This window comes from Elephas maximus, chromosome 9, assembly GCF_024166365.1.
Source record: "Elephas maximus indicus isolate mEleMax1 chromosome 9, mEleMax1 primary haplotype, whole genome shotgun sequence".
Classification (NCBI taxonomy): Eukaryota; Metazoa; Chordata; class Mammalia; order Proboscidea; family Elephantidae; genus Elephas; species Elephas maximus.
The window spans coordinates 29,217,382-29,245,125 of NC_064827.1; the positions used below are offsets into that span (position 1 = coordinate 29,217,382).

The 27,744-nt window shown below is 42.0% G+C and overlaps 1 protein-coding gene across 1 annotated transcript; it reads right to left on the reverse strand.

Moving 5' to 3' along the window:
• Positions 1-61: 61 nt before the first annotated feature.
• On the reverse strand, positions 62-4,886 carry RPS6 (ribosomal protein S6). The gene is made up of 6 exons (XM_049895039.1): positions 4,673-4,886; positions 3,981-4,112; positions 3,232-3,442; positions 2,880-3,026; positions 893-1,050; positions 62-200 (listed from the first exon to the last, which is right to left on the reverse strand). The coding sequence occupies exons 1-6, from the start codon at positions 4,676-4,678 to the stop codon at positions 105-107; spliced, it is 750 nt and encodes a 249-aa protein (XP_049750996.1). The 5' UTR covers positions 4,679-4,886; the 3' UTR covers positions 62-104.
• Positions 4,887-27,744: the final 22,858 nt, after the last annotated feature.

A 27,744-nucleotide genomic window follows, 5' to 3' on the forward strand; every position in this document is an offset into this window, starting at 1 on the left:
TCATTTGTGATTCTAAGTTTCCTCATCTCATTTCTTCACCAATGAAAAGGCTTCAGTAAAGAACATTTAATATGACCATATTTATTTGTTGTCCTTAGAAAATTTTATTTTTGACTGGATTCAGACTTAGAGGTAGAAGCTCTCAGAGAGGACAGCCTCCGTCTCTTAGCGATCTGCTCCTGTCGTTTTTCTTTGGCCTCCTAAACAGAACAAAGCAGCACACAATTAACTTTTTCCTGAACCAGTTATTTTTTACTTTCAATGTTTTTGATGCCATGTGTTTTCATTAATGGAAGGATACCGAATCAGTGTGTCTGAACTTTTGGTGTGTAGTACAGTTTTGTTGCCCCTTCCCACAAGCCTACCCTAAGTGTTTAATGGTACATGCGATCCGTTGCCCTTGAGCTGATCCTGATTCAAAAGGACCCTACAGAACACAATAGAACTGCACCCCCCCCCCCCATAGGGTTTCCAAGGAGTGGCTGGTAGATTGGAACTGCCAACCATTTGGTTAGTGGCTGAGCTCTTAACCAGTGTGCAACCAGAGCTCTGGTACATAGGAGTACCACTAATTATACCCCAGAGTCCCCACCGGGGGCTCTTGGTATGTATGTGTAACAAACAAAAAATTTCAAAATTTCTTTTTCCTACCAAAAATTCAGGCATCTCATACAACACCCTGGGAACAACAGTAATTAGGGGCTCATGCCCGTTTCTTCAGTCATAAAGGTCCTGCCTTATGGCAGCACACACTCTCAGTGGTGTAGCCACTTCCCAACAAACCCTCAGAGGCAGAAAAAGACTTGGCCCCTAGACATACCTGTGAGCAGGAAAGGGTTAAGATTCTAATTTAAAGCTGGGCCTGACTTTTTTTTCAAATCTTAAGACTTACCTTCATTCTCTTGGCCAGAAGCTTGGCATATTCCGCGGCCTCCTCCTTATTTTTCTTAGTGCGCTGCTTCTTCAGAGCAATACGCCGTCGCTTGTGTTGCAGGACACGTGGAGTAACAAGACGCTGAATCTTGGGTGCTTTGGTCCTGGGTTTCTTGCCTAAAAATTGAGATGACTCGTTATCTTTGAAGAATGCCATTTTTTTTTTTTTTAAAGAACATTACATAAAACAGATGTAACCATATCAATTTAGTAGTGCCTGTGAAAAGTTATAGGACGCCTTCTAATTGAGATCTTACCTATTCTACAACTTAAAAATTGTTAACAGCGGGTCATAAAGACTGAATTCCACAATCATAACGTTTTAGCTTTGATGCCTACACCAGACTTATCCTGTTAGCAAAAATCTAAAAGATGGGCCAACATTCTCACTTTGTGCCAGTGGTTTTATCTAATGAACACTTTTTCGATCCTCACAAACAATTCATTAAGCCATTAAGTTTGTCAGATTCAAGCTCATTTTAGAATTTAGGTTACCTCTGCTTATTAGCAATGCAAAGTCGTGCCCATCTGTTCCTAGAAAGTCAAGGTAAGTGAACTATTCTCACTTTGATTTCTCATCACAATTAGATGTGGTCTTGACAAGGTACTACACATACCTTTTTATCTTAAACATAATGGCATTATTGGAAACCCTGGTTGCATAGTGGTTAAGTGCCACAGCTGCTAACCAAAAGGTCGGCAGTTCGAATCCACCAGGCGCTCCTTGGAAACTCTACGGGGCAGTTCTACTGTCCTATAGGGTCTCTATGAGTCAGAATGGACTAGACAGCAGTTTTTTTAAAAACCATGCTTTGTAATCCCACTTACGCTGAAATCTGTTTTCCATGATAGATTCTGCCAGTTTGGGGAGCAGTACTATTAACATCAGAATGTATGACATGGGTTTAGAGAGAATCATTTAGCCTTTCTGATTTGTATTTCAGAGCTTGTATGGGTGTCTGCTTCGGGGCAGAGGCTTCTTCAGATGTAATTTTAGTTCATGGACAATTAGGGAAGTGATAAAACGCCTCAAGTAAACACTATTCTAAGACTAAATGCTAAATTGTTGAGAGAATGTTAAAAAATTATGTAAACTGCTTCCAGTTTTAAGAATCTGCTTAAAAATACCTGTCAAGACCACTTTTGCCTCATCAATAGTACTTCTAAGGAAGGGATTTCGCGGGGACTGCCACGTATTTGCCACTTGGATTTCTTGCAACATAAGCTTCCTGAGTGTAGGGATTTGTCCATTTATGTTTTATCTTCAGCACCTCCAACAGTACTTGGCATATAGTAGATGCTCAAAATGCATGACAAATGAACACTTACAACTTGTCAGTTCAAGTCCCCAATTCTGAAAACCAAAACCCAACCTGTGTGAATTATTTATTCCCATTTGTATATATATGTTTCACTATAGAATTATTAACATTTACAGGGCTCTGCTGCAAAAGGCCTCATTACTGCCCAGTAAGTAATACATACACATTATTGAAACACAAAATACCAAAATCCCAAACACCTGCTCCCTAGTATTTAAAGCTATTTTTGCTAACTTGAAAGAATATATTTCTTTGGCAAGCAAGAAAAATAATCTCTAGTAATGTATGCATGAATGACTAAAGGAGCATGGGGTCCCTCATGTAAATTTTCAAGAAAATTTTAACACTCCACAAGAATTTTGGTATAACAAGGAAGGACTAATACCATGTGTGTATCTGGAACCCCCCACTGACCCGAAAAAAATTTTCGTACAAACTTGGACTCCAGGTAGGCAGTTCTGGTTGCTGTTAAAGTTGTGTTTGAGTGGATTCCAACTCATGGCAACCCCATGTGCTAAGGCCCCCAAATCAGGCAGAGATTTTTATCTTCTAATATGCACACAAACTGCTAGAATAAAAAGTCACTAAAATTAAGCAAGTACTAAAGCGCATCATCTTTCCTACCTTCTTTGTTCAAGGGCTTTCTCACGACATACTGGCGGACATCATCTTCTTTGGAGAGATTGAAAAGTCTGCGGATTCTGCTAGCTCTTTTGGGCCCCAGGCGACGGGGCACAGTAGTATCAGTCAACTCCGGAATATCCTTCTCCCCTTGAAGAGAAATTAGTTGAATAAAGACTTTTGTAATAACTTTATAAATTTTTACAACTTCCATGTTCATGATGAATTGGTAACTTTCAACTACAATGGTACAGTGACAATTCCCTTGGAAACTGGATACTGCGAATGAAAAAGCTTTTGGATAATCAGATTTAAATCAACGTCAACCAAAATCAGCTCCAGCAGTAACCCTTACCTTTTTTTACAATAACCAAGTTGAGAACACTCAGATTGGCATCCACAATGCAACCCCGGACAGATTTGCGCTTTCTTTCTCCAGTTCTCCTTGGTCTGTAACAGGAATGCCCCTTACTCAGCAGCAGGCGGACGCGGCCGTGGGTCAAGACACCCTGCTTCATGGGAAAACCTTGCTTGTCGTTCCCACCACTGATTCGGACAACATATCCCTGCATGAAAACACAACACACTTACTGTTTCTTTTCCAAATTTATTCAGTGTTGGAGTGTGGCCTCTAGAAACTATGCCATCAGTTCTTCAGAAAACAGGTTGCTAAGACTCATCTGAAACGTTCTTTTAATAAGAGAATCGCTATTGATCAAGTCACATGTCTAGCCTATGTTTTACTAGGAACAAAAGCACCAAAAAGGGCAAGGATATTTAAAAAGGCCAAATTATTAAAGAGCAACAAACCAACCAACCAACCAACCCCCCTCTGGCACTTTTTTAAATACTCTGTGGAGATTATTAGAACAGCTGGCTGAATAATGCAAGGCAAGAACCCATGTTCAGGTAAACTTTATTTTCCCATTTAATCTGAATAATAACTCTGACAGGTTATCGCTCCACTTGATAAACTGACATTAGAAGTAACTTATCCAAAGTGAGACAAAACCCAGAATTCGAACCCCACTCCGAAGGCCATGGTCCTACCACTAGCATTTGCCATCTCTCATTTACATAGCTCCAACAAAGCATAACTTTTACCTTCCATTCATCACCCAGAGAGTCAGCAGCAACTTCTGTGGCCATTCTCTTCTCATAAAACGTACGAAGTTTGCGTTCATCGTCCACTTCAATGAGTTTCTGGCAGCCAGTGGCTGGGAAGGAGATGTTCAGCTAAGAATTACATGCAAAAATAAAAAGAGGCTTATGAAACGCACAGAATCAGCTACAAGAATAATTCTGTTGCAAAAAGCCTTCCATACCACTCCCATCAACAGGAAATTTCAGATGCTGATTCTATGACCCAAAGCACGCGTGAGCATAACGCCAACAGGCACAGCATTAAATACGACACCCTTGACGTCAAACTCCGAGTAAAGACTCAGGGCGCGAAGGGCGCTCCGCAATCCATTACCACCTGAAGCGGAGAGTCTAATCTAGGTCGGGGCCTGCACGACAAGCCTCTTGCAAAACCGGCAGCAGGCACGCCTCTGCCCAGGCTGGGCTCGAGGACGCCACCATGGCGCTCCCAGCCCGGCACCTCTCCCGCCGCAATCGCTCGTCATCCGCTCTCCTAAAAAGCTCTGGTCGTCCGAGAGCCGATCTTTCTCCTGCCGCAGAACCTCCTCCATCAAGGGTCGGGATCTTGGGGTGCCGGGACTGCGCCAACGCCGCGCTCTGGAGCGCAAATCAAGGAACCCCAGCCTAGTCGGACACCCACCACCACTTCCTACCTTCATGGTGAAGCAGCCGATCGCTTCCGCGGCGCCACGAAAAAGACCCAACTTCCGCTCAGCCGGGTCACATAGGGGAGCACAGTTCTCGCGAGATGCGATGTCTTGAATAGCGGAAGTGAACACAATAGTTTCCTCTTCCGAGGTGGGGCAAATCCACGAAGAGGCAGGACGTCCCGGGAGCACTGAGCAGACGGTTGCGTGAGCCGCGGTGCATAGCTACGGACCGGCCGGGGCTAGCCGGAGCTTACCTGCGCTCGCGTGGGCCCTACAGCTGTGCCCGGGCGGAGCCCCACGCCGGTCCCGGACACTTCCCTCGGCGGTACCAAAGGACGAGGGGAGGACTGGCATGGGCTTCTCCGGCTGTCCTGACCTTCAAGTTCCGCCCTAAGATTTTCAGTTCTGGATGGTGTTCCTCCCTGGTGCCAGCGATTCACAGAGAGAACTCATCCTGAAAGTGGTGATTTGTTTTTCTCGTAAATATTCGATCATGAATTGTCCTCTGTAACCACCCTGCTGTCTTCGCCGGCGAAAAGTGAATAACACCTTCAAACACCTTGTCGTGCAAGTTAATGTCCAGGCCACCATCAGAAGCCTCCTAGATTTCCTACTTTCTCTCTCGCCTCCTCGCACGCAGTTCATTCTCCGCACAGCAGCCGACGTCACCTTTTTAAAATGCAAATGCATATCACTGCCTTGCTAGAAATGGCACCCACTGCAGTCGGATACTGTTCAAACTCCTTGCATGGCCTCATAATTTTCCACAGTTCTAAACTCACCTATTGCCACTCGTTAATGACATGCATGCCTTTCAGATTAAATGTCATCTAAGAGAAGCCTTTTCTGACCATACTACTTAAAGTGTTGTTCTATATCATAGTCCTGTCAGCTTTATTCTACCTGATCATGCTACGTGTATGGCTTGTTTATCATCTGGGTCTTCCACTTAATGATAAATTACGGAAGGCCTCCTGTTTTTGCTAATTTCACTGTGGTATACTAAGGACTCAGAATAGTGCATGGAATATAGTTAAGTGTTCAGTAAATATTTGTTAAGTGGTTATATCCCAGCTCTGGTTTTTCATTAGTCTATCTGAATGTGGCAGTATGGAGCTGAGGAGTCCCTAGATGGCGCAGATGGTTAAGTACTCGGACTAGTAGCTGAATGGTTGGCAGTTTGAACCCACCCAGAGGCACCTTGGAGGATACCCAGTGAAACCCAGGGCCCTCGAGTCGATTCCGACTCATAGCAACCCTACATCTTTCAGAAGCAGATTGCCAGGGCTATTCTCCAAGGTCTTGGAAGCAGATTGCCAAGACTTTGGAGGATAGCCCTGGCAGTCAGCTTCTGAAAGGTGACAGCCTTAAAAACCCTATGGAGCAGTTCTACTCTGCACAGAATGGGGTCACCATTGAAAACAGCCAGGGAGAATAAGTAAATGTAGTAAATGTTGAATCTGCAATGATATAACTCAATAGTACAAAAAGATGTGGAAAAGATACCTTGTGATAGAGTAGTCCTCCAGAGCATTCCTGGGGAGACCAGGATGGGAACCAAGGCAAAGTAACTCTGAAGCCCATACTCTTAATCAGTACCATGAAGAAAGTAAACATTGTCTACTAAATACCTGTTGCCATCAACGTCTGGGGTCTTAAACGCTAACAAGTGGCCATCTAAGATGCATCAATGAGTCTCAACCCATCTGGATCAAAGGAGAATGAACACCAAGGACACAAGGTAATTACAAGCCCAAGAGACAGAAAGGGCCACATAAACCAGAGACTGCATCATCCTGAGACCAGAAAAACTAGATAGTGCCTTGCTACAACTGATGACTGCCCTGACAGGGAACACAATAGAGAACACCTGATGGAGCAGGAGAACTGTGGGATGCAGACCCCAAATTCTCATAAAAAGACCAGACTTAATGGTTTGAGACTAGAAGGACCCTGGTGGTCTTGGCTCCCAGACCTTCTCTTGGCCCAGGACAGGAACCATTCCCAAAGCCAACTCTTCAGACAGGGATTGGACTGGACAATGGGTTGGAGAGGGATGCTGGTGAGGAGTGAGTTTCTTGGATTAGGTGGGCACTTGAGACTATGTTGGCATCTCCTGCCTGGAGGGGAGATGAGAGGGTAGAGGGGGTTAGAAGCTGGCACAGTGGACACGAAAAGAAAGAGTGGAGGGAGGGAGCGGGCGGTCTCATTAAATTGGGAGTATGTAGCAAGGTATATACAAGTTTTTGTGTGAGAGACTGACTTGATTTGTAAACTTTTCACTTAAACCACAGTAAAAACTATTTAAAAAAAAAAAACGCCTGTTGCCATCAAGTCGATTCCAACTCATAGCGACCCTATGACTAAGAGAGGAGCCCTGGTGGTGCAGTGTTTAAGCTAACCAATAAGCAAGGTACACAGGGGCTTAATTGTGTTTACTTACTATTGTGAAATTGTGCACTGCAGATTAGTAAGCAAGCGCACCCCCTGTGTACCTTAACACCAAAACCAAATCTGTTGCCATGGAGTCAGCTTTGACTCATAGCAACCCTATAGGACAGAGTAGAATTGCCCCATAGGGTTTCCAAGGAGCAGCTGGTGGATTCGAACTGCCAACCTTTTTGGTTAGAAGCGGAACTCGACCACTGCACCACCAGGGTTTCCTTGCATACCTTGTTTACTGGTTAATCCACCCTGCATATGCAAAGTTGAAAGATTCTTCTGAATCTTGATTGACCATCTGACATTAACATATGTAATATTAGCAAAATGATGCTTTGTAAAAACCTTTGTAATTTTTTTAGATAAAATTGACATAACAAAACCATTTTAAAATGAACAATTCAGTGGCAGTTAGTACATTCACAGCATTGTGCATCCACCAACCTCTATCTGATTCCAAAACAGTTTTTTCACCCCAAAGTAAAACTCAAATCAGTTGCCTATTCAGGATATTTAATATAAATGGAATCACAGTATATGACCTTTTGTGTTTGGCATCTTTTACTTTTGAGTTAAGTTGGGTGTAACTTCATTCTTTTGCATGTAAAGAATCAGTTGTCCCAGCCCTGTTTGTTGAAGAGACTACGCTTTCCCCATTGAATGCACTTGGCACCTTTGTCAAAAATCAATTCTCCATGTATATGAGGGTTTATTTTTGGACTCTTTATTCTGCTGGTGTTTCCTTGTATGTCTATCCTTATGCAAATACCACACTGTTTAGAAAACTGTAGCTTTGTAGTAACTTTTGAAATTGGGAAGTGCGAGTCCCCCAACTTTGTTCTTCTTTTTCAACATTTTTTTAACTAGTTGAGGCTCCTTTCACTTCCATATGAATTTGAGGATTGGATTTTCCATTTCTGCGTAAAAAGGCGATTGGATATTGGTATGGGTTGCATTGAATCTGTGGACCCATACCTTATACCATGTATGATAATTAGCTCACAGTGGATCAATGACCTGAAAACGAGCTAAAACCATAAAACTCTTAGAAGAAAACATAGTGGTAAATCATCAGGACCTTGAACTTGGCCATGGGTTCATGGATAACACCAAAAGCACAAGCAACAAAAGAAAAAAATAGATAAACTGGACTTACCTCACTTAAAAGCTTTATGCATCAATGGACATTACCAAGAAAGTAAAAAGACAGCCTACAATATGTGAGAAAATGCTTGGAAATCAGTTAAGAGTTTAATATCCAGAATATATAGATAACTCCTACAAGTCAACAACAAAAAGACAACCCAATTAAAAGATGGGAAAAGACTTGTATAGACATTTCTCCAAATGGCCAACAAGCACATTAGTCATTAGGGAAATGTAAATCAAACCCACAATGAGGCACTACTTCAGACGCGCTAGGGTGGCCGTTATGGATTGAATTCTTTCCCCCCTCCAAGGTGTGTATCAGCTTGGCTAGGCCATGATTCCCAGTATTGTATAGTTGTCCTCCATTTTGTGATCTGATATGATTATCCCATTTGTTGTAAATTCTAACCTCTATGATGTTGAGGCAGGTTTAGAGGCAGTTATGTTAATGAGGTAGGACTCAACCTACAGGATTAGGCTGTATCTTGAGATATGAAAGAAGAGAACAGAGAGGAGAAGGACTTCATGACACTGAGAAAGAAGTGCCAGGAGTGGAGCATGTCATTTGGGATCCCTGCACTGAGAAGCTGCCAGACCAGGAGAAGATTGATGTCAAGGACCTTCACCCAGAACCGACAGCGTGAGAAAACCCCTGGACCTGGCACCCTGAATTCAGACTTCTAGCCTTCCAGACTGTGAGAGAATGAATTTCTCTTTGTTAAAGTCATCCACTTGTGACATTTCTGTTATAGTAGTGCTACATAACTAAGACAGTGGCTGTTACTTTAAAAACGGAAAATAATAAGTGTCGACAAGGATATGGAGAAATTGGAAATGTGCATTCTTGGGTAATCTAAAATTGTGCAACTGCTTTGGAAAACAGTGGCAATATTACCTCAAAGGGTTAAAAATAGAATTAACATATGATGCAACAATTCCATTCCTAGGTATATACCCAAAAGAATTGGAAGCAGGACTCAAACAGATACTTACATATCAATGCTTGTGGCAGCATTATTCACAATAGCCAAAAGGTGGGAACAACTCAAGTGTCCAGCAAGATGAATGGATGAACAAAATGTGGCATATCTGTTCAGTGGTATATTGTTCGGCCATAAAAAGAAAAGGCTTTCTGGTACATACTTTGACATGAATGAACTTTGAAAACATTACACTAGTGAATAAGCCGGACACGAACAAATACTGTATGATACCACTTAACATGAAATTATCTAGAATAGGCAAATGCTTAGAGACAAAAGTAGATTAGTGGTTACCAAGGGAGGGTGAGTTACAGCAAAAAAAAAAAAAAAAGCCTAACCCAGTGACCCAGTAATCCCATCTATCTCTATATAATAAAAAATAAACACAACCAGGTAAGGCTGCGAGAAGAAGTCATTGTTGGGAGAGCTCTTTATATAATTTCACCGTATTAAGTTAAAGGGGAACAGAAATAAGACCAGAAAGGTATTTTCTGTAATTCAACATCCAGTATATTATCCAGTGCCATTGAGTCGATTGCGAATCATAGCGACTCTACAGGACAGAGGAGAAAAATGTAAATTGGCATCTTTGTAAAAAAAATGAAAAAAGTCCCCAGCATCCGATAAGCATTCAATAAATTAAGAATTTAAGAAAATAATGAGAGAAATAAAGAGATTGAAGGGGTGGGATGGGTAGAACTTCATAACTGATGGGAAGGGAGGGAGAGGGCAGAGTCAGGATGACACCTAGGTTTCTGGCTTGTCGTGGGGGTACCATCATTGATTAGGGGAACCCTAGAGGAGGAGCAGGCTCACAGTGAGTGATGGGAATTTTGCTTTGGACACACTGAGTGTGAAGCGCCTATGGGATACACCAATAGTGACGTCCAGTAGGTACACAGGTTGGAAGCTGAGTGTTTAACATAGTGAAAGAGGTGGGCTCTGAATGAGACCCTGAGGGTCCTGAGTAAACAGGACAATTTTCTGGAATCAAACCAATTTTCACTCATGGCAACCCCATGTGTTACAGAGTGGAACTGCTCCATAGGATTTTCTTGGCTGTAATCTTCATGGATGCAAATCACCAGGCCTTTCTTCTGCAATGCTGCTGGATAGATTTGAACTACCAACCTTTAGGTTACATAGTAGTAGGACACAAACCATTTGCGCTGCCTAGGGGCATTTTGCGTATTGAATTGAATAACAGAGTAATCCTAAAAACAATCAGTAAAGGTAATTTACTAATAATTATGTGAAAATGAGACTTCCTCAAGTGTTAGTGAGGTAGAGAATATTTTGCAAAGGGAGGTAGAAATACAGAAGGGAAGAGAAATAGTAGGGGAGGAAATGAGTTCAGTAAGGTGTCTCCCTTCTGGCCCAAGTCAAGGAAACAGGAAGAAAAAAAAAAAAGATCATTTTCGGTACAAAAAACTAATTTTCAAGGCCAGTTTCTACTCATAAGGGAGAAGCTTATTTTAAAACATGCCAGACCGTGTTTGGAAAAGGAAGTTAAGTCGAAGAAGTGAAGCTCGAAAAACTCTTTGGCAGTATCTCTAACTATATCCAGGAGCAAGAATTACAGTGGAGTTTTCACCCCTTGGGTCCAGGACTGAGGGATGTTTTCGCAGGTTTGTGGAAATCAGATCCAGCATACATTTATGAAAGAGCGACTGGTGGGCAGGAAGGAGGGAGATGAGGGGAAAACTGCAAGAACAATTTTTTTTTTTTTAAATCAGACTAAGTCACTATATCAGGGCAATCTTCTATCTCTTGTCTTCTTATTTCTTAATAGCTGTGTGAACTTCGACAACTTACCTGCCCTCTCTGTGCCTCAGTTTCCTTCTCTGCAAAATGGGAGATGATAATATTGCTTCCCTCAAAGAGTTGTTGTCAGGAATAAATGAGTTAATACATGGAAAAAGCTAAATGGCTCTTGGTACATAGATGCTCACAGAATGCCAGCTATTCTCATCACTACAACCACCATCATCACCATCATCATCACCCATGTCCCTCTGCTTAGCTCACGGTCTCTGTGCCACCAGTGCCTTCCTCTCTCCTCTCCATATGTCTTGTTTAAGTACTTCTGGGAGTATTTCCCTGACTATTCCAATCTAACCTGACTTCGTGGCAAGGAGGAGATGGAAGCCTGAACTTGGTGCTCAGGTGTTCTGGACTGATTCAGGTGGTGGACCGCCCTGGGGAGAACGCTCAACAATATTCGACAAACGTGTCTTGAGCACCTATTCAGCATTAGCACCAGGCTAGGGGCAGGGGATACAGAGGTGAAAAGACACAGTCCTTGCTTTCAGGAACCTTGTTATTTAATGAAGAAAGAAACATACAAGCGGACAAATAGGTATATATATAATGAAGGTATTTAAAACGTACCAGAGTAGAGCAAAAGAGAGGAAACAACCTAAACGTTGGGATCGTTCCCCAAAACAGGCTGTAATATCTCCCATCTTAAACAATTCCATCTTAACCTCACAACCTTCTCTGGCTACCATTTCTGTGCCTTTCCTTTAACACAAAGGTGGAAGAAAAATGCTATCCTTAAAAATATTTCCACAGTCTCACCTCACATCCACTCTTTTTTAAAAAAATATTATGCTACAAACTTAGAAAATAATGAAAGTTATGCAGTGAGAGTTCTCTCTCTTGTTCTTCCACCCCTCAACCCTACACAGTTCACCAGTGTTATTAGTTCCTTGTTATTATGTTCAGAGATTTTTGTTGTTGTTGTCATTAGTATGTTTACTTGTCATACAAATATATATTCGTTACCTTTCCTTTTCTGTGTAAATGGTAACATACCACAGCTATGTCCTGGTGCTCCTTGCTTTTTTCACTTCTCAATACATCATGGGGAGCTTTCTTTTAATACATAGATTCTTCATTGCCTTTTTTTATTTTTATTATTTTATTGTGCTTTAGGTGAAAGTTTATAGCTCAAGTTAGTTTCTCATTCAAAAATTTATACACATATTGTTTTGTGACATTGGTGTCTTACTTATCTAGAGCTGTTATAATAGAAATACCACAAGTGGATGGCTTTAACAAAGAGAAGTTTATTTTCCCACAGTAAAGTGGGCCAAAAGTCCAAATTCAGGGTGTCGGCCCCAGGGGAAGGCTTTCTTTCTCTGTCAGCCTTCTCATCAATCTTCCCCCAAAGTAGCCTTTCTGTGCAGGGACCCCAGATCCTAAGAACGTGCTCTGCTCCCTGCACTGCCTTCTTGGTGGTATGAGGTCCCCACTCTGCTAGCTTCCCTTTCCTTCTGTCTGTTGAGAGATAAAAGGTGGTGCAGGCCACACCCCAGGGAAACTCTTTTTCATTGGATCAGGGAAGTGACCTGAGTGAGGGTGGTGTTACAGTCCCACACTAATGTTCTTAACATAAAAATTACAATCACAAAATGGAGGACAACCACACAATACTGGGAATGGCCTAACCAAGTTGATACACACATTTTTGGGGGGTTCAATCCATGACAATTGGTTGCAATCCCCACAATGTGACAGCACTCTCCCCCTTTCCACCCCAGGTTCGCTGTGTCCATTCGTCCATTTCCTGCCCATTCCTGCCTCCTTGTCTTGCTTTGGGCTGGAGTTGCCCATTTTGTCTCATATATTTGATTGAACTAAGAAGCACATTCCTCACGCATGTTATTGTTTGTTTTATAGACGTGTCTAATCTTTGAAATTCAACACTGGTGGCGTAGTGGTCAAGTGCTACAGCTGCTAACCAAAGGGTCAGCAGTTCAAATCTGCCAGCCACTCCTTGGAAACTCTATGGGGCAGTTCTACTCTGTCCTATAGGGTAGCTATGAGTCGGAATCGACTTGATGGCACAGGGTTTGGGTTTAATCTTTGAAAAGTGGGCTTCGGGAGCAGCTTCAGTTCTGAGTTAGCAGGGTCCAGAGGTATAGTTTCGTGGGTTCCTCCAGTCTCTGTCAGACCAGTAAGTCCAGTCTCTTTTTGTGAATTTGAATTTTGTTCTACATTTTTCTCCTGCTCTATCTGCGACTCTCTGTTGTGATCCCTGTCAGAGTGGTTGATGGTGGTAGCCGGGCACCACCTAGTTCTTCTGGGCTCAGGCTGGTGGAGGCTCTGGTTCATGTGGTCCTTTAGTCCTTTGGGCTAATATTTTCCTTGTGTCTTTGGCTTTCTTCATTATCCTTCACTCCAGATGGGATGGAACTAATAGATGTACCTTAGATGGCCACTGGCAAGCTTTTAAGACCCCAGATGCTACTCACCAAAGAAAGATGTCGAACATTTTCTTTATGAGCTATGTTATGCCGATCAATCTAGATGTCCCCCAAGACTATGGTTCCTATCCCCCAGCCCCAGCAACTCAGTCCCTCGAGGTGTTTGGATGTGTCTAGGAAATTTCTATGGCTTTGCTTTGGTCAAGTTGTGGCTGACTTCCCCTATATTGTGTGTTGTCTTTCCCTTCACCAAAGTTGACACTTGTCTACCATCTCATTAGAGATTTCACCTCCCTTTCCTACCCTCATAATCGTCAAGAATGTTTTTTTCTCTGTGTAAACCTTTTCTTGAGTTCTTATAATAGTGGTCTCATACAATATTTGTCCTTTTGTGACTGACTTATTTCACTCAGCATAATGCCCTCCATATTCATCCATGTTGTGAGATGTTTGCAGATTCATCATTGTTCTTTATCATCACGTGGTATTCCATTGTGTGTTTGCACTATAATTTCTTATCCATTCATCTGTTGGTGGGCATTTTGGTTGTTTCCATTTTTTGCTATTGTGAATAGTGCTGCAATAAACAGGTCTATTTGTGTGATGCATCTTATTTCTCTAGGGTGTATTCTAGGTCCTCGTTGCCTTTTATTGGCCTCCTTCTCTGATGGACATTTAGGTTGTTTGCTATATAACCATTTACGTATAAAGCTGCAATTGCACGAGTGACCTTTCATGTAAGTCATTTCCTATGTCTGGCATTATAAATGTATGATGATTACTAGAAGTGGAATTGCCTGGTCAAACTGTATATGCATTTGTAATTTTGGTAGATACTGCCGAATTGGTTTACAACCACACTAGCAATATATGAGAGTACTGTTTCCTTGGAGTCTTGTCAAGTGTTCTCGAACATTGGATTTTGTCAATCTGATAGAGGAAATAAATGGTATTTCAATGTGATTTTAATTTATTGTTCTCTTTCTATGAGGAAAGCATCTTTTCATATACTTTTCTGTTCCATTTTTTTCTATTGTATTGTGGACACTCTTTATATTAGAGAAATTAGCCCTTCAAAAAAAGTTTTATATATTTTTTCCTAGTACGTCATTTGTTTTTCTTCTTTCTTCCTCTCTCTCACTCCCTTTCTTCCTTCCTTTCAACATCTTTATTGACATATAGTTCAGATAGCATGTAATTCCATTTAAAGTGTAATTCATCCTGAGTTTCACCCTTCAGCCAAAGATTAGACAGGCCCATTAAACAAAAGACTAAATGGGCACACCAACCTAGGGGCAAGGATGAGAAGGCAAGGGGGGGCAGGAAAGCTGTTAATGGAACCCAAGATTGAGAAGGGGAGAGTGTTGACAAGTTGTTGCGTTGGCAACCAAGTCACAAAACAGTATGTGTATTGTTTAATGGGAAACTAATTTTCTTTGCAAACCTTCATCTAAAGCACAATTTAAAAAAATACAAAAAAAAGTGTATAATTCAACACTTTTTAGTATATTCTCAGAGTTGTGCTATCATCACTACAATCTAATTTTAAAATATTTTCATTACTCTGAAAAGAAAGCCCATACTCATTAGCAGTCCCCTCATCCCCATTTCCCCCATTACCCCAGCCCTAGGTAGAAAAAAATCTTGAAAGTAGCCTTAGAAAAACACACCTTATCTCTAGAGGAAAGACAATTTGAATGACAGCAGATTTCTCATCATAAACCATACAGGTCAGAAGGAAAAGGCACAATACTTTTCAAGTGTGCTAAAAGAAAAGAACTGTCAACCCAGAATCCAATACTCAGTAAAAATACCCTTCAGGAATGAAAAGGAAATCAAGAAATTCTCAGATAAAGGAAAACTAAGCCTATCCTGGAGCCCTGTGGCACAGTGATTAAGAACTCAGCCTGCTAACCAAAAGGTCGGCAGTTCAAATCCAGCAGCCGCTCCTTGGAAAGCCTATGAGGCAGTTCCACTCTGTCCTATAGGGTCGTTGTGAGTCGGAATCGACTCGACAGCAATGGGTAGTAATAGTAGTAGGCTTATCCTAAAAGAATGACTAAAGAACGTTCTCTAAACAGAAAGGAAATAAAAAAAAAGTAGGAACCTTAGAACATCAGGGAGAACATAGAAAGCAAAAATGTGGGTAAATATAATAGGCTTTCCTTCTCCTCTTGAGTTTCTAAATTATGTTTGATGGTTGAAGCAAAAATTATAACACTGTCTGATGTGGTTATAAATGTAGGGAAAAAATTAATACAAATATAGCTTGTGAGTGACCATCTAAGATACTTTACTGGTCCCACCCTGTCTCGAGCAAGGGAGAATGAAAAAAACCAAAGACACAAGGCAAAGATGAGTTCAGAGGACTAATGGACCACAACTACCACAGCCTCCACCAGACTGAGTTCAGCACCAACTAGATGATGCCAGCTATCGTCACTGACTGCTCTGATAGGGATCACAACAGAGTGTCCTGGACAGAGGGGGAGGAAAATATAGAACAAAATTCAAACTCACGAAAATAGATGAGACTTACTGGTCTGACAGATACTGGAGAAACCCTGAGAGTATGGCCCCTGGACACCCTTTTAACTCAGTACTGAAGTCACCCCTGAGGTTCACCCTTCAGCCAAAGATTAGACAGGTCTATAAAACAAACAATAATACGTGTAGCTCAACTATGTATAGAATACTAAATGGGCACACGAGCCAGGGGCAAAGATGAGAAGGAAGGAGGGGAAAGGAAGGCTGGACGAATGGAAATGAGGAACCCAAGGTCAAGAAGGGAAGACTGTTGACATGTTGCAGGTTGGCAACCCATATCACAAAACAATATGTGCATTAATTGTTCAACGAGAAACTAATTTGCTCTGTAAATCTTCACCTAAAGCACACACACACAAAAAATATATAAATGGGTGTGGGTAAAGCGACTTGAAGGGAGATAAGGTTTCTACACGACACTTGAACTAGTAAAATGACAAAATGAGTAGAGTGTAGTAAGTTGTGTATATATAATGCAATACCCAAAGCAACCACTTAAAAAGTCTATGCAAAGAGTTCATTCAAAAACGCTATAGATAAATCTAAATAAAAATCTAAAAAATGTTCAAGTAACCCACAAGAAGACTGGAAAAAGAAAACAGAGAACCAAAAGGCAGACAGGACAAACAGAAAACAAAAAATAAAATGGCAGAATTAAGTCCTAACATACCAACAATTGTATCAAATGTAAATAGTCTAAATTCAACAGTTTAAAAGAGATTGGCAGAGTGGATTAAAACATGACCCAGCTATATGATGCTGTCTACAAGACATCGGCATAAGGATCAGCTTACAAGGTATGATGGGGTAAGAAAGGTACAAGGAAATACGGCAGGGTTAGTCTTGCCTTCTGAGCCCTGGTGGTGCAGTGGTTTGCTTACTGGCTGTTAACCAAAAGGTCAGCAGTTTGGGAATCCACCAGTGGCTCCTTGGAAACCCCATGGGGCAGTTCTGCTCTGTCCTGTATGGTTTCTATGAGTCAGAATCGACTTGATGACAGCAGGTTTGGTTTTTGTTTTTTTTTTTTTGGTAGCCTTGCCTTGAAGGCTCGGAGTGGGAGGTGTTGAAGATTGAGGAAGGAGGAACTTCTCTGTAGCAGGTTCCAGCACTGTCTGTCCCTCCTCCAATTTTGAAACCTCCCTGGGACTCTGGAAGGAAGGGAGGGGAAACAATGCTTGCTCTGAGTCCCCAACCCAGTCCCACCCCACCTTTGTTTCCAACTGACTAGACAGAAAGGTGGACACTTTATGAAAATCCATGAAATGTTTGTAATTAGTTGGTGTATGCAAGGAGATGACCGAATCATTCTCTAAAACGTCACTATAAATCCTGTCAAGGATTCCTTCAAAATACTCATCCTTGAAACACATTAGTAATGTTTTCATGTGAAGAGAAATCTAAGTCCCTTGTGGTGTATCTACTAATTTTGGGAACCATCAAATATTTCCAAGATTAAATTTCTTAAAATTTTCACACTTTGGAGGAAGGGTCAAGGGCCCCTAGTTGTAATCTCACTTGTTCCTCAGGCTGCATTGCTAATGAGAAAGGTTAAAGATCTGTGGCTCTTCTTGGTGTCTAGCCTGGAGTTGTCCCAGCTATGACTCCTCGCCTACAGAATGTACTGTATTTCAGATCCCTGCCTCTGGTTGTTGTCATGATCAGAGAATTTATTACAAAAGGATGATCTTTTCTCTGGTCCCAATCTTTTTCACTTTCTTCGAGGCCCCTGACCTCATACCTGGACCTGTTGTTTTTAGTAGATAATATTTTCTCCCACTTCTCTTAGAAGTATGAACTGCTTCATCTTCTCTTATCATCAAAATCTATCCAGGTGTTCATACATACTCTCCACATCCCCCGCTTTCTTATCAAAGAGTTCTGTTAGAACACTTATTTTTAACTTACAGAAACCCACCTTGGACCAGCTTCAGCAAAATGCAACTTTAATGATCCTGAAGTATCTTGGAAACCTTTTATGTGACTAGATTTCTGGGCATTGTTGGAGCCAGAGGCTTCTCCACCTGGACTATTTTTTGTCTATACAGCTCTCTGGACTGTTACATTATTTTCTTTCACTACTGACTAGTTCTGCCTGTTCCTACATGCACCTAGTAATAGTGGCCAATAGTGCTCATGTAACACCAATAGTGTCTAGGTTTGCACTTCCTCTATTCCAGAAGGCAGTCAGATGGAGCTTTACATAGCTCAGTTCTGATTCCAAATTCTCACTGATGCATTCTAATTAGCCAGTTTGGAGCAAGACCTACTTCTGCACCAATGAACTCTAGCCACAGGGTCAGATCACAGTATATTACCATGACTGTCCCATCTGAATGGAGGAGGGGAGAGGCAGGAGGCGGGCAGTCTCATGAGAAGCAGCAGGAGGTCCCAGAAAAGGAACGTATACTAGGACAGACCAAATACACATCTATTCCATGTTATCCCTTCTCTCCAGGCAAATTGAGAGATCTTGGGCCTCAGTTCCACCCCTTCCCATCTCTTTCCAATCTGTATTCATTAATTACCCTCTTTTTCTTTTACTTTTTAAATCTGTTTCTCTACTCAGGCTCTTTCATCTTAGGCTCAGATTTGCTCAAGGCTGACCTGTAACTAAGGAACAACCCATAACCCTTTTTCAGGCTCCTGTCCAATCTGTATACCTTTCTTCTTTGCAAAATAAATGTCATCAGCCCTTATTTGGACTCCCTGGGTGGCACCCTGCTGCTTATCAAAAGGTCGGAGATTTGAGCCCAGCTAGATGCACTTCAGAAGAAAGACTTAGTGATCTACTTCCAAAAAAATCAGCCACTGAAAATGCTATGGAGCACAGTTCTACTCTGACCTACTTGGGGCCGTCATGAGTTGGAGTAGACTCAACAACAATTGGTTTGCCCCTTATTCACAGTTTACCCCAACCTGGTCCCCTCCCTCTTCAGTCTTTGACCTTCATTTCTTTCTTTCCTTTTTTTTTTTTTTTTTAATTTGATTTTATTTTTGGTGAAAATATACATAGCAAAACCTGCTCCCATTCCAGTTTCTGGATATAATGATCAGAGACATTGGTTACATTCTTCATATGGTGTTAAAGTTCTCGTTATTTCTGTTCTAGTTGTTTCGTTTTTCATTTACTTAATCTCCCTGAATCCAACCTTCTCATCTATGCTTTAACCCAAGGTGTTTCTTGGTCTTTGAAAGGCTGAAGACAAGGCAGAGTGAAGGAAGCCCACAGTGTATAGCCCACTTGATCCGAAGCCCGCCCAGTAGGTATGACATCTCTGACTGCCAGTGCCAACTCCGTCTCAGGAGCCACAGAGCCCAGCTCCAAAGGGCCCCCTGGATTGTGAAGTGTTGTACTGTTGCAAAACAATTTATTTAAAATTTTTTTTTTCCCTCTGTAACTTATTACTTAGCATGAGCAAATCACCTATACGACCTTCCTTCTTTTCTTACTCCCTGGTTCCAGAGGGTCTGTGGCCATAGCACCACCTGGACGCCACCTGGGCTGCTGATAGCCAGCTTATTTACCAAAGCCTCCCTGGGTGAAAAGGACCTTATCACACAGAGGCCTGCGAAGGTCTCTCTCAGACAAGCCGTTTGCTTCCTTAGATGAGGGGTAACATCCCGCACCAATCCTGTGCCCTCTGGAACGAAGGGGAAATGTAACAACCACAGGTTCGACCAGAATTGCTTCTTTAAGGGTACCCACGTTACAGGCCCAGCCCTCGGCACTCTCTGACCAACCTGCCTTTCTGCCGCTCTCAGCTACCTGGGAGTTTGTGGGGTCACCTAACTTGATGAAGCTCTCTGCTTCTTTGTTTTTTAAAAAACTTTTTATAATGGAAAATTTTAAACATATACAGAGAATAGTTTAATCTTTCTACCACCCAGTTTCAACTGTTAGCCATTCAAGGCCAATGTTATTCCACTTATACCCCGAAACCAATACCCTCCCCACTATTTCAAAGCAAACCTCAGATATTTTATTTTATCTGTAAATATTTCAATATATGTCTGTAAACAACAACACTTTTTTTCTGTTTTTTTTTCTTTGTTTTTTTTTGTTTTGGTCAGGTTTATTGAGGTATAATTGACGTACAGTAAAACTGACTCCTTTTAGGCACAGTTCTGAGTGTTTAGAAACTCATTCAGTCATGTAACCATCGTGATACAGAATCAAGATATAAAACAGTTCTATCACCCCCAAATTATCCTGTGCCCCTTTGCAGTCAGCCCTTTCCACTACCCAATGGAAACCACTGATCTGTTTTCTGTACCTATAGTTGTACCTTGTCCAGATGTCATAAAAACGGGACTATAGAGTATTTAGTTTTTTGTGTGTGTATGTGATGAAATATATATAACAAAACACTTGCTATTTTGACCACTGTCACATGTACAATTCACTGACATTCGTTATTCTCTCCCGATGCTATGCAACCATCACCACTATCCATTTCTAAATTTTTTCATCGCCCTTAATAGAAACACAGTGCCCCTTAAGCAATAACTCCCCAACCCGTCCTTGGTAACCACTAGCAAACTTTGGTCTTTATGCAGTTGCCTACTCTAGATATTTCCTGTAAGTGGGTTCATATAGTATTTGTCCTTTTGTCTGGCTTATTTCACTGAGCATAATGTTTTCAAGGTTCACGTTTTAGCACGGATCAGAACTTCATTTCGCTTTATGACTGAATAATATTCCATTATGTATATGGCATATTTTATTTATCCATTCACCTGTTAATGGGGATTTGGATTGTTTCCACCTTTTCGCTATTCTGAATAGTGCTGCAATTAACATTAGTGTACAAGTATCTGTTTGAGTCCCTGCTTTCAAGTCTTTTGGGTGTATGCCAAGGAGTAGAATTGCTAGATCATATGGTAATTCTACATTTAACTTTTCCAGGAACAGCCAAGCTGTTTTCCTTAGTGGCTGCACCATTATACAATCCCACCAGCAATGGATGAGGGTTCTAATTTCCCCACATCTTCACCAAAAACTTGTTTTCCATATTTCCAGTGATAGTCATCCTAGTAGGGGATGAAGTAGTATCTCATTGTGATTTTGATTTGTATTTCCCTAATGACTAATTTGGAAACCCTGGTGGCATAGAGGTTAAGTGCTACGGCTGCTAACCAACGGGTCGGCAGTTGGAATCTGCCAGGCACTCCTTGGAAACTGGGGCAGTTCTACTTTGTTGTGTAGGGTCGCTGTGAATCAGAATTGACTCGATGGCACTGGGTTGGTTTTTTATTTTTAATGACTAATTTTTGGGGTCCTGGTGGTGCAGTGGTTAAGAGCTCATCTGCTCACCAAAAGGTTGGCAGTTCAAATCCATCAGCTGCTCCTTGGAAACCCTATGGGGCAGTTGTACTTTGTCCTGTAGGGTCACTATGACTTGACAGCAATGGGTTTGGTTTTTGGAATGACTCATTACATTGATGTAACATGGATCTTGGCTAAAAGCAGAGAATATCAGAAAGATGTTTACCTGTGTTTTATTGACTATTCAAAGGCATTTGATTGTGGGGATCATAACAAATTACGGATAACATTACGAAGAACGGGCATTCCAGAGCACTTAATTGTGCTCATGCAGAACCTGCACATAGACCAGAAGGCAGTCATTTAAACAGAACAAGGGGATACTACTACGTGATTTAAAATGAGGAAAGGTGTGTGTCAGGGTTGTATCCTTTCACCATACTTATTCAATCTGTATGCTGAGCAAATAATCCGAGAAGCTGGACTATATGAAGAAGAATGGGGCATCAAGATTGGAGGAAGACTCATTAAAGACCTGGGATATGCAGATGACATAACCTTGCTTGCTGAAAGTGAAGAGGACTTGAAACACTTGCTAATGAAGAGCAAAGACTACAGCCTTCAGTATGGATTATACCTCAACATAAAGAAAACAAAAATCCTCACAACTGGACCAATAAGCAACATCATGATAAACAGAGATTGAAGTTGTCAAGGATTTCATTTTACTTGGATCCACAGTCAACACCCATGGAAGAAGCAGTCAAGAAATATAATGGCATATTGCACGGGGCAAATCTGCTGCAAAAGACCTCTTCAAAGTGTTGAAAAGCAAAGATATCACTTGGAGGACTAAGGTGCGCCTGACCCAAGCCATGATGTTTTCAGTTGCATGCAAAAGCTGAACAATGAATAAGGAAGACCAAAGAAGAATTGATGCCTTTGAATTATGGTGTTGGTGAAGAATATTGGCTATACCATGGACTGCCAGAAAAATAAGTAAGTCTATCTTGGAAGTAGCACAGCCAGAGTGCTCCTTGGAAATGAGGATGGTGAGACTTCGTCTCATATTCTTTAGACCTGTTATCAGGAGGGATCAGCTCCTGGAGAAGGTCACAATGCTTAGTAAGGTAGAGAGTCAGCCAAAAAGAAGACCCTGTAGGAGATGGATTGATACAGGAGCTGCAACAATGGGCTCAAACATAACAAAGATTGTAAGGATGGCGCAACACCATGGAGTGTTTCATTCTGTTGTACACAGGGTTGCTATGAGTTGGAACTGACTAGACTGCACTGAACAACAACAAAATAAAATCCTGTACCCATTAAGCAGTTACTGCATTCTTCCCTGGCCCTAGCCCTTGGCAATCTCCAATGTTCTTTCTGTCTCTGTACTTATTATGAATCTTTCATATAAATGGACTCATACAATAAGTGACCTTTTGTGTCTAGCTTCTTTCACTTAGCATATTTTGAGGGTCATCCAATCACAGCCTCCACAGTACCTAACAACAAAAATAAAATGTCTAACGATATTAAGCATCTTTTCATGTACTTCTCGGCCATTTGTCTATCTTCTCTGGTGAAATACCCGTTGCCGTCAAGTTGATTCCAACTCATAGGGACCCTATAGGACAGAGCAGAACTGCCCATAGGGTTTCCAAGGAATGGCTTGTCTTAGTAATCTAATACTGCTATAACAGAAACACCCCAGGTGGATGGCTTTAACAAAGAGAAATTTATTCTCTCACGGTCTAGTAGGTTACAAGACCAAATTCAGGGAGTCAGCTCCAGGGAAAGGTTTTCTCTCTGTCAGCTCTGGAGGAAGGTTCTTGTCCTCAATCCTCCCCTAGTCGAGTAGCTTCTCAGGCACAGGGATCCTGGGTCCAAAGGATGCGCTCTGCTCCTGGTGCTGCCTTCTTGGTGATATGAGGTCCCCAACTCTCTGCTTGCTTCCCTTTCGTTTTATCTCTTGAGAGATAAAAGGTGGTGCAGGCCACACCCCAGGGAAACTCCCTTTATATTGGATCAGGCATGTGACCTCAGTAACGGTGTTACAATCCCACCCTAATCCTTTTAAAATAAAATAATGACAAAATGGAGGACAACCACAGAATACTGGGAATCATGGCACAACCAAGTTAATACACATATTTTGGGGGGGGACATAATTCAATCCATGACATGGCTGGTTTCTGTAGTGTAATCGTTGTCATGTTCAACTCACAAGTCAAAGGCCCCGGTCAAAACCTGGTGGGAACAGCCTTCTTTTGGAGTCCTGGTGGCGCAGTGGTTAAGAGCCTGGGTGCTAACCAAAAGGTCAACAGTTTGAATCCACCAGCTGATCCGTGGAAACCCTATGGGGCAGCTCTGTTCTGTCCTATAGGGTTGCTGTGAGTGGGAATAGATTTGATGGCAATGTTTTTCTTTTCTTTTTTTTTGGTGAAATGTCTATTTAAATCCTTTTTTTATTTGGTTGCTTTTTGTATGTAACCTTTTGAAGACTTGCCTTTTAAAGCATAACCATAATACTATCATCACATTCGGCCCCCCCCCAAAAAAAATTGACAATAATTAATTCCCTAATATTACCAGGTATCTGGTGTTCACGTTTCCATAATTGTCCTAAAAATATATTTTTATACTCTGATTTGGGTTCTAAACAAGATCTACACATTGCAATTAGTTGTTTTGTCTCTTCAATTTCCTGTAATCTACAGGTTTTCTCTCCACCTTTTGTTTTGTTTAAGAAATTGAACTGTTTGTCATGGAGAATTTCCCATAATCTGGATTTTACTGACGGCTTAGGTATGCTGTCATTTCTTCCGTTCTCATGCTACTAAAATATGGGTTATGGACTGGCAGCATCAGCATCACCTGGGAGTTTGTTAGAAATGCAGAATCTTGGACCTACTGATCAGAATCTGCATTTTTAGCATTTTTACACAAGACCTCCAGGTGGTTCAGCAGCTCCTGTAAAATAGTCATCAGAGCTTGAGTCTTGATCTGCCTATGGTCACCATTTTGCGAAGACTGCTTCATAGGTGGTGTTGAGTCCCTCATCTTTGACCCTGCATACCTCTCCCCTCTATCCTTCTCTGACCACTTCTCGTTGGCCAGGACTTGCGTCTTCTTCTACCAAGTCCTCTGATCCTTCTGTCAAGTTCTCTCACCTCCCTACTCCTCCAGATAAGGTCCTCTTTTATTTTGTAAATCTCAGCTGAGGCCACCTCCTCTGTTGAGCTGCCCACTCCTGTTTCAAGGCAGACTTGGGCTCCCTACCCCTGTGCTTCCACAGTCTATGCATATGCCTCCATTTAACAATTACCATGTTGAATTCTAATAGTCTTAGAAGAAACACAATGAGAATACTCCTTAAAAGAAAGGATGGCAAGGCTTCAGCTCGTTTACTTTGGATACGTCCTAAGACCAATTGCTAGAAAAGGACATCATGTTTGGTAAAGTAGAGGGTCAGCAAAAACAAAGGAAACACTTTGGGAGATGGATTGACACAATAGTGACAATAATGGACTTAAACATACCAACGATCATGAAGACGACGCAGGACTGGGCAATGTTTTGTTCTATTATACGTAAGATCGTTCCATGAGTTGGAGCCAACTTGATAGCAACTAAGAACAACAACTTTCTAATGGTTGGTTTGCGTGTCTCTACTAGACTAACTTCCACGAGGCCAAGAACAATATTTTATTGTCTTTTTACTCTCCAGCACTTAATAAGGAGCCTTGCACAAAGCAGGTGCTCAAAAATTGCTTGTTAAATCTTTGCAAGCTACGGTTAGTTAAGGAAGTAGCACCTTATCTATACTCAAGCAGGAGTCAGAACACATGTTAACAAATTCCATGGCCTTGAAGCATAGGCCAAGCCTCAGGGTTCCAATAAGAACCTATTTACTTTTATTATACACCCAGTCCTAACACTGCTTGTGGTTTTCCAGTGGCCTCCAATCGCTTGTCAGTAAACAACTGGAGAGCACCCTGCTTCACAGACTTGGGCAGCACTTTCTTATAGGGGCTGCAGTAGTGTTTCCCTGGGCCTCCTTCAGGCAGATCTCTCCTACAACTCTGGGCGTGGAGACTTCGTCTTTGATAAGAAATACAAACACAGCCTTGCCAGTTTCTCATGCTTCCTCCTAGCTGAGAGGACAGACAGCCACACTCTGAGCCCCTGGTCTCCTGGTGATAAGCCCAAAGGAAGCATGACTTCCTCTTCTGTCTTTCCTTGCCAACCGGAGCAGCTTTGGATTTGGTTTTTCAGGGAAGCAAAATGGACAGTCCATAATGAATTTTTACCCCCGCCACACAGGGGCTAAAACAGTGATTCTCAAACATTGAGAATCTCCAGATTTCCTGGAATGCCTATTCAAGCACAGACTGCCGGGCTTCACCCCCAGTCTCTGTTTTAACAGGTTTAAGGTAGACCCAGGAGTACTGGTGGTGAAGTGGTTAAGAGCTACTGTTGCTAACCAAAAGGTTGGCAGTTTGAATCCACCAGCCAGCCGTTCTTTGGAAGCCCTCAAGGGCAGTCCAACTATGAGACAGAATCTAGATTTGGTTTTTTTGGTTTGGAGGTGGACCCAACAATTTGCATTTCAAAAAAGGTCCCAGAGGAAGCTCTGCTGCTGGCTGGAGACCACGCCTTGAGAATCACTGAGTTAACTATGGGCCTCAAGCTCCATTACAGTGAAAAACTCCTAACAGGAGAACAGGGCACTGGTAATTGAATGGTAGAATTCCTGCCTTCCCATGTGGGAGGCCCAGGCTCGATTCCCAGCCCCTGACCTGGTTTCCGTGGAGCTTCTAGACTACCTTGGGCTAGGAAGAAAGGCCTGGTGACCTACTTCCAAAAATGGCACAGCGTTTATGGGGTCAGCACGGTCGGCTCCACGACAGCCAACAACAGCAGGAAAATATAGAAAACTTCATCCTTGGTCACACACTTCTTGCTTCATTTACGCAAGCGTCTGCATTTTTTTCCCGGGGAAGACTTTGTGATTTGATTTGCATTTGTGGAACCAGTTGAACTGGATATTTCCTACCAGATATTTACTTAGATCAAATAAATATTGTTATCGACTGTGTCAAAATAGAAGATGCTGGCATCCTAACTTCCCTGTAAGGGCGGTCCCCAAAACTTGCTCACTCCTGGATCTGTATTGCTGACTGATGTTCAGACCAAAAGTACCAAAAGCAAAATGAGTGTCAGAACTCAGCAGTGCCGCATTCCTTGCCCTTGCCATGCCCCCTCCCAGTTCTCTGTTTCCGCCAGGTATCAGAATTTGGTATTAAACTATTAACGGTATGTTGCTAAGGCATCATATTATTAATATAAATCAATTTCAGAATTAACTGCTAACGAGAGGACTTAAATTGAAGGTCTCTGGTAGCGCAAATGGTTAGTGCTTGACTATTAACCTAAAGGTTAGCAGTTCAAGCCCACCCAGCGGTACCATGGTGATGTGCTTCCATAAAGATTAAAACCAAAAAAATCGAACCCGTCGCATCGATTTTGACTCATAGTGACCCTATAAGACAGCTGACTTTTGGATTAACATTCAAACAGCTGACTTTTGGATTAACATTCAAGTGCTTAACCACTCCACCACCAGGGATCCTATAAAACTTATAGCCAAGATAACCCTATGGATCAGTTCTGTTTTAACACATGGGGTCACCATGTGTCAATGGCAATGGGCCTTTTTTTTAAAAATGTTGGATTACTAAGATTATATTCATTGAAAAAAGGTTAATAATTTGGACAGTGGATGAAAACATCAGAAAAATATTAACAGAGTCACAAAAGACCAAAACTGGCAACTTTGGAAGAATGTAACTTTAGCCTTCTATGCGGCTCACTGTGGCCTGTGGCTCTACTAGCGCTATTTCTCCGTGCAGTTGTAATTAGACAGAACCAAGGTGGTCAGACTTTGACTTTGAACCAGAACTGTCACTGACAGTCAGAGTTTCTATTGAGGAGGAAAACCCTCCATTATTCCCTCAGCAAGACTTGGAGAGAAAGATGAATTACATTCAGTGAAGTCCATACTCCATCGGCGCAAAAACTCACATTGTTTTGCATCGTAATGTCTCTGAAATCGTGATGCAGCTTATGACTGATGGTGTTTTACAGTCGCGGCGGTTGGGATGTGTTATCACTGCTCGCACATGCACAAACTTGGTGGTTATTGTGGGGAGATAACTCGGCAACCATCATCTCCACGCTTCTGTCAGCAGATCATATATGGACCATTTGGAAAAGAAACATATCGCTTGTTGTCTGAAACCTTCCATGAACACCTTCAGATGAAATCAAGAAAGAAGCAGCATCAAAACTTGTAGGACAGGTGAATCAGATAGGTAGAATACCGATCCCCGAGCGATCGACCATGGGGACGGTGCAGGACAGGGCAGCGTTTCATTCCGTTGCGCGTCGGGTCACCATGAATCGGGGCTGAAT

What these genes read in the sequence shown, in the direction of transcription:
- RPS6 (XM_049895039.1), bottom strand. An exon ending in CTCTGGGTGATGAATGGAAG is followed by an intron (nt 3,443 to 3,980) that starts GTAAAAGTTATG and finishes GTTTTCATGCAG; the next exon opens with GGATATGTTGTCCGAATCAG. An exon ending in AAAGCCCTTGAACAAAGAAG is followed by an intron (nt 1,051 to 2,879) that starts GTAGGAAAGATG and finishes CTCAATTTTTAG; the next exon opens with GCAAGAAACCCAGGACCAAA.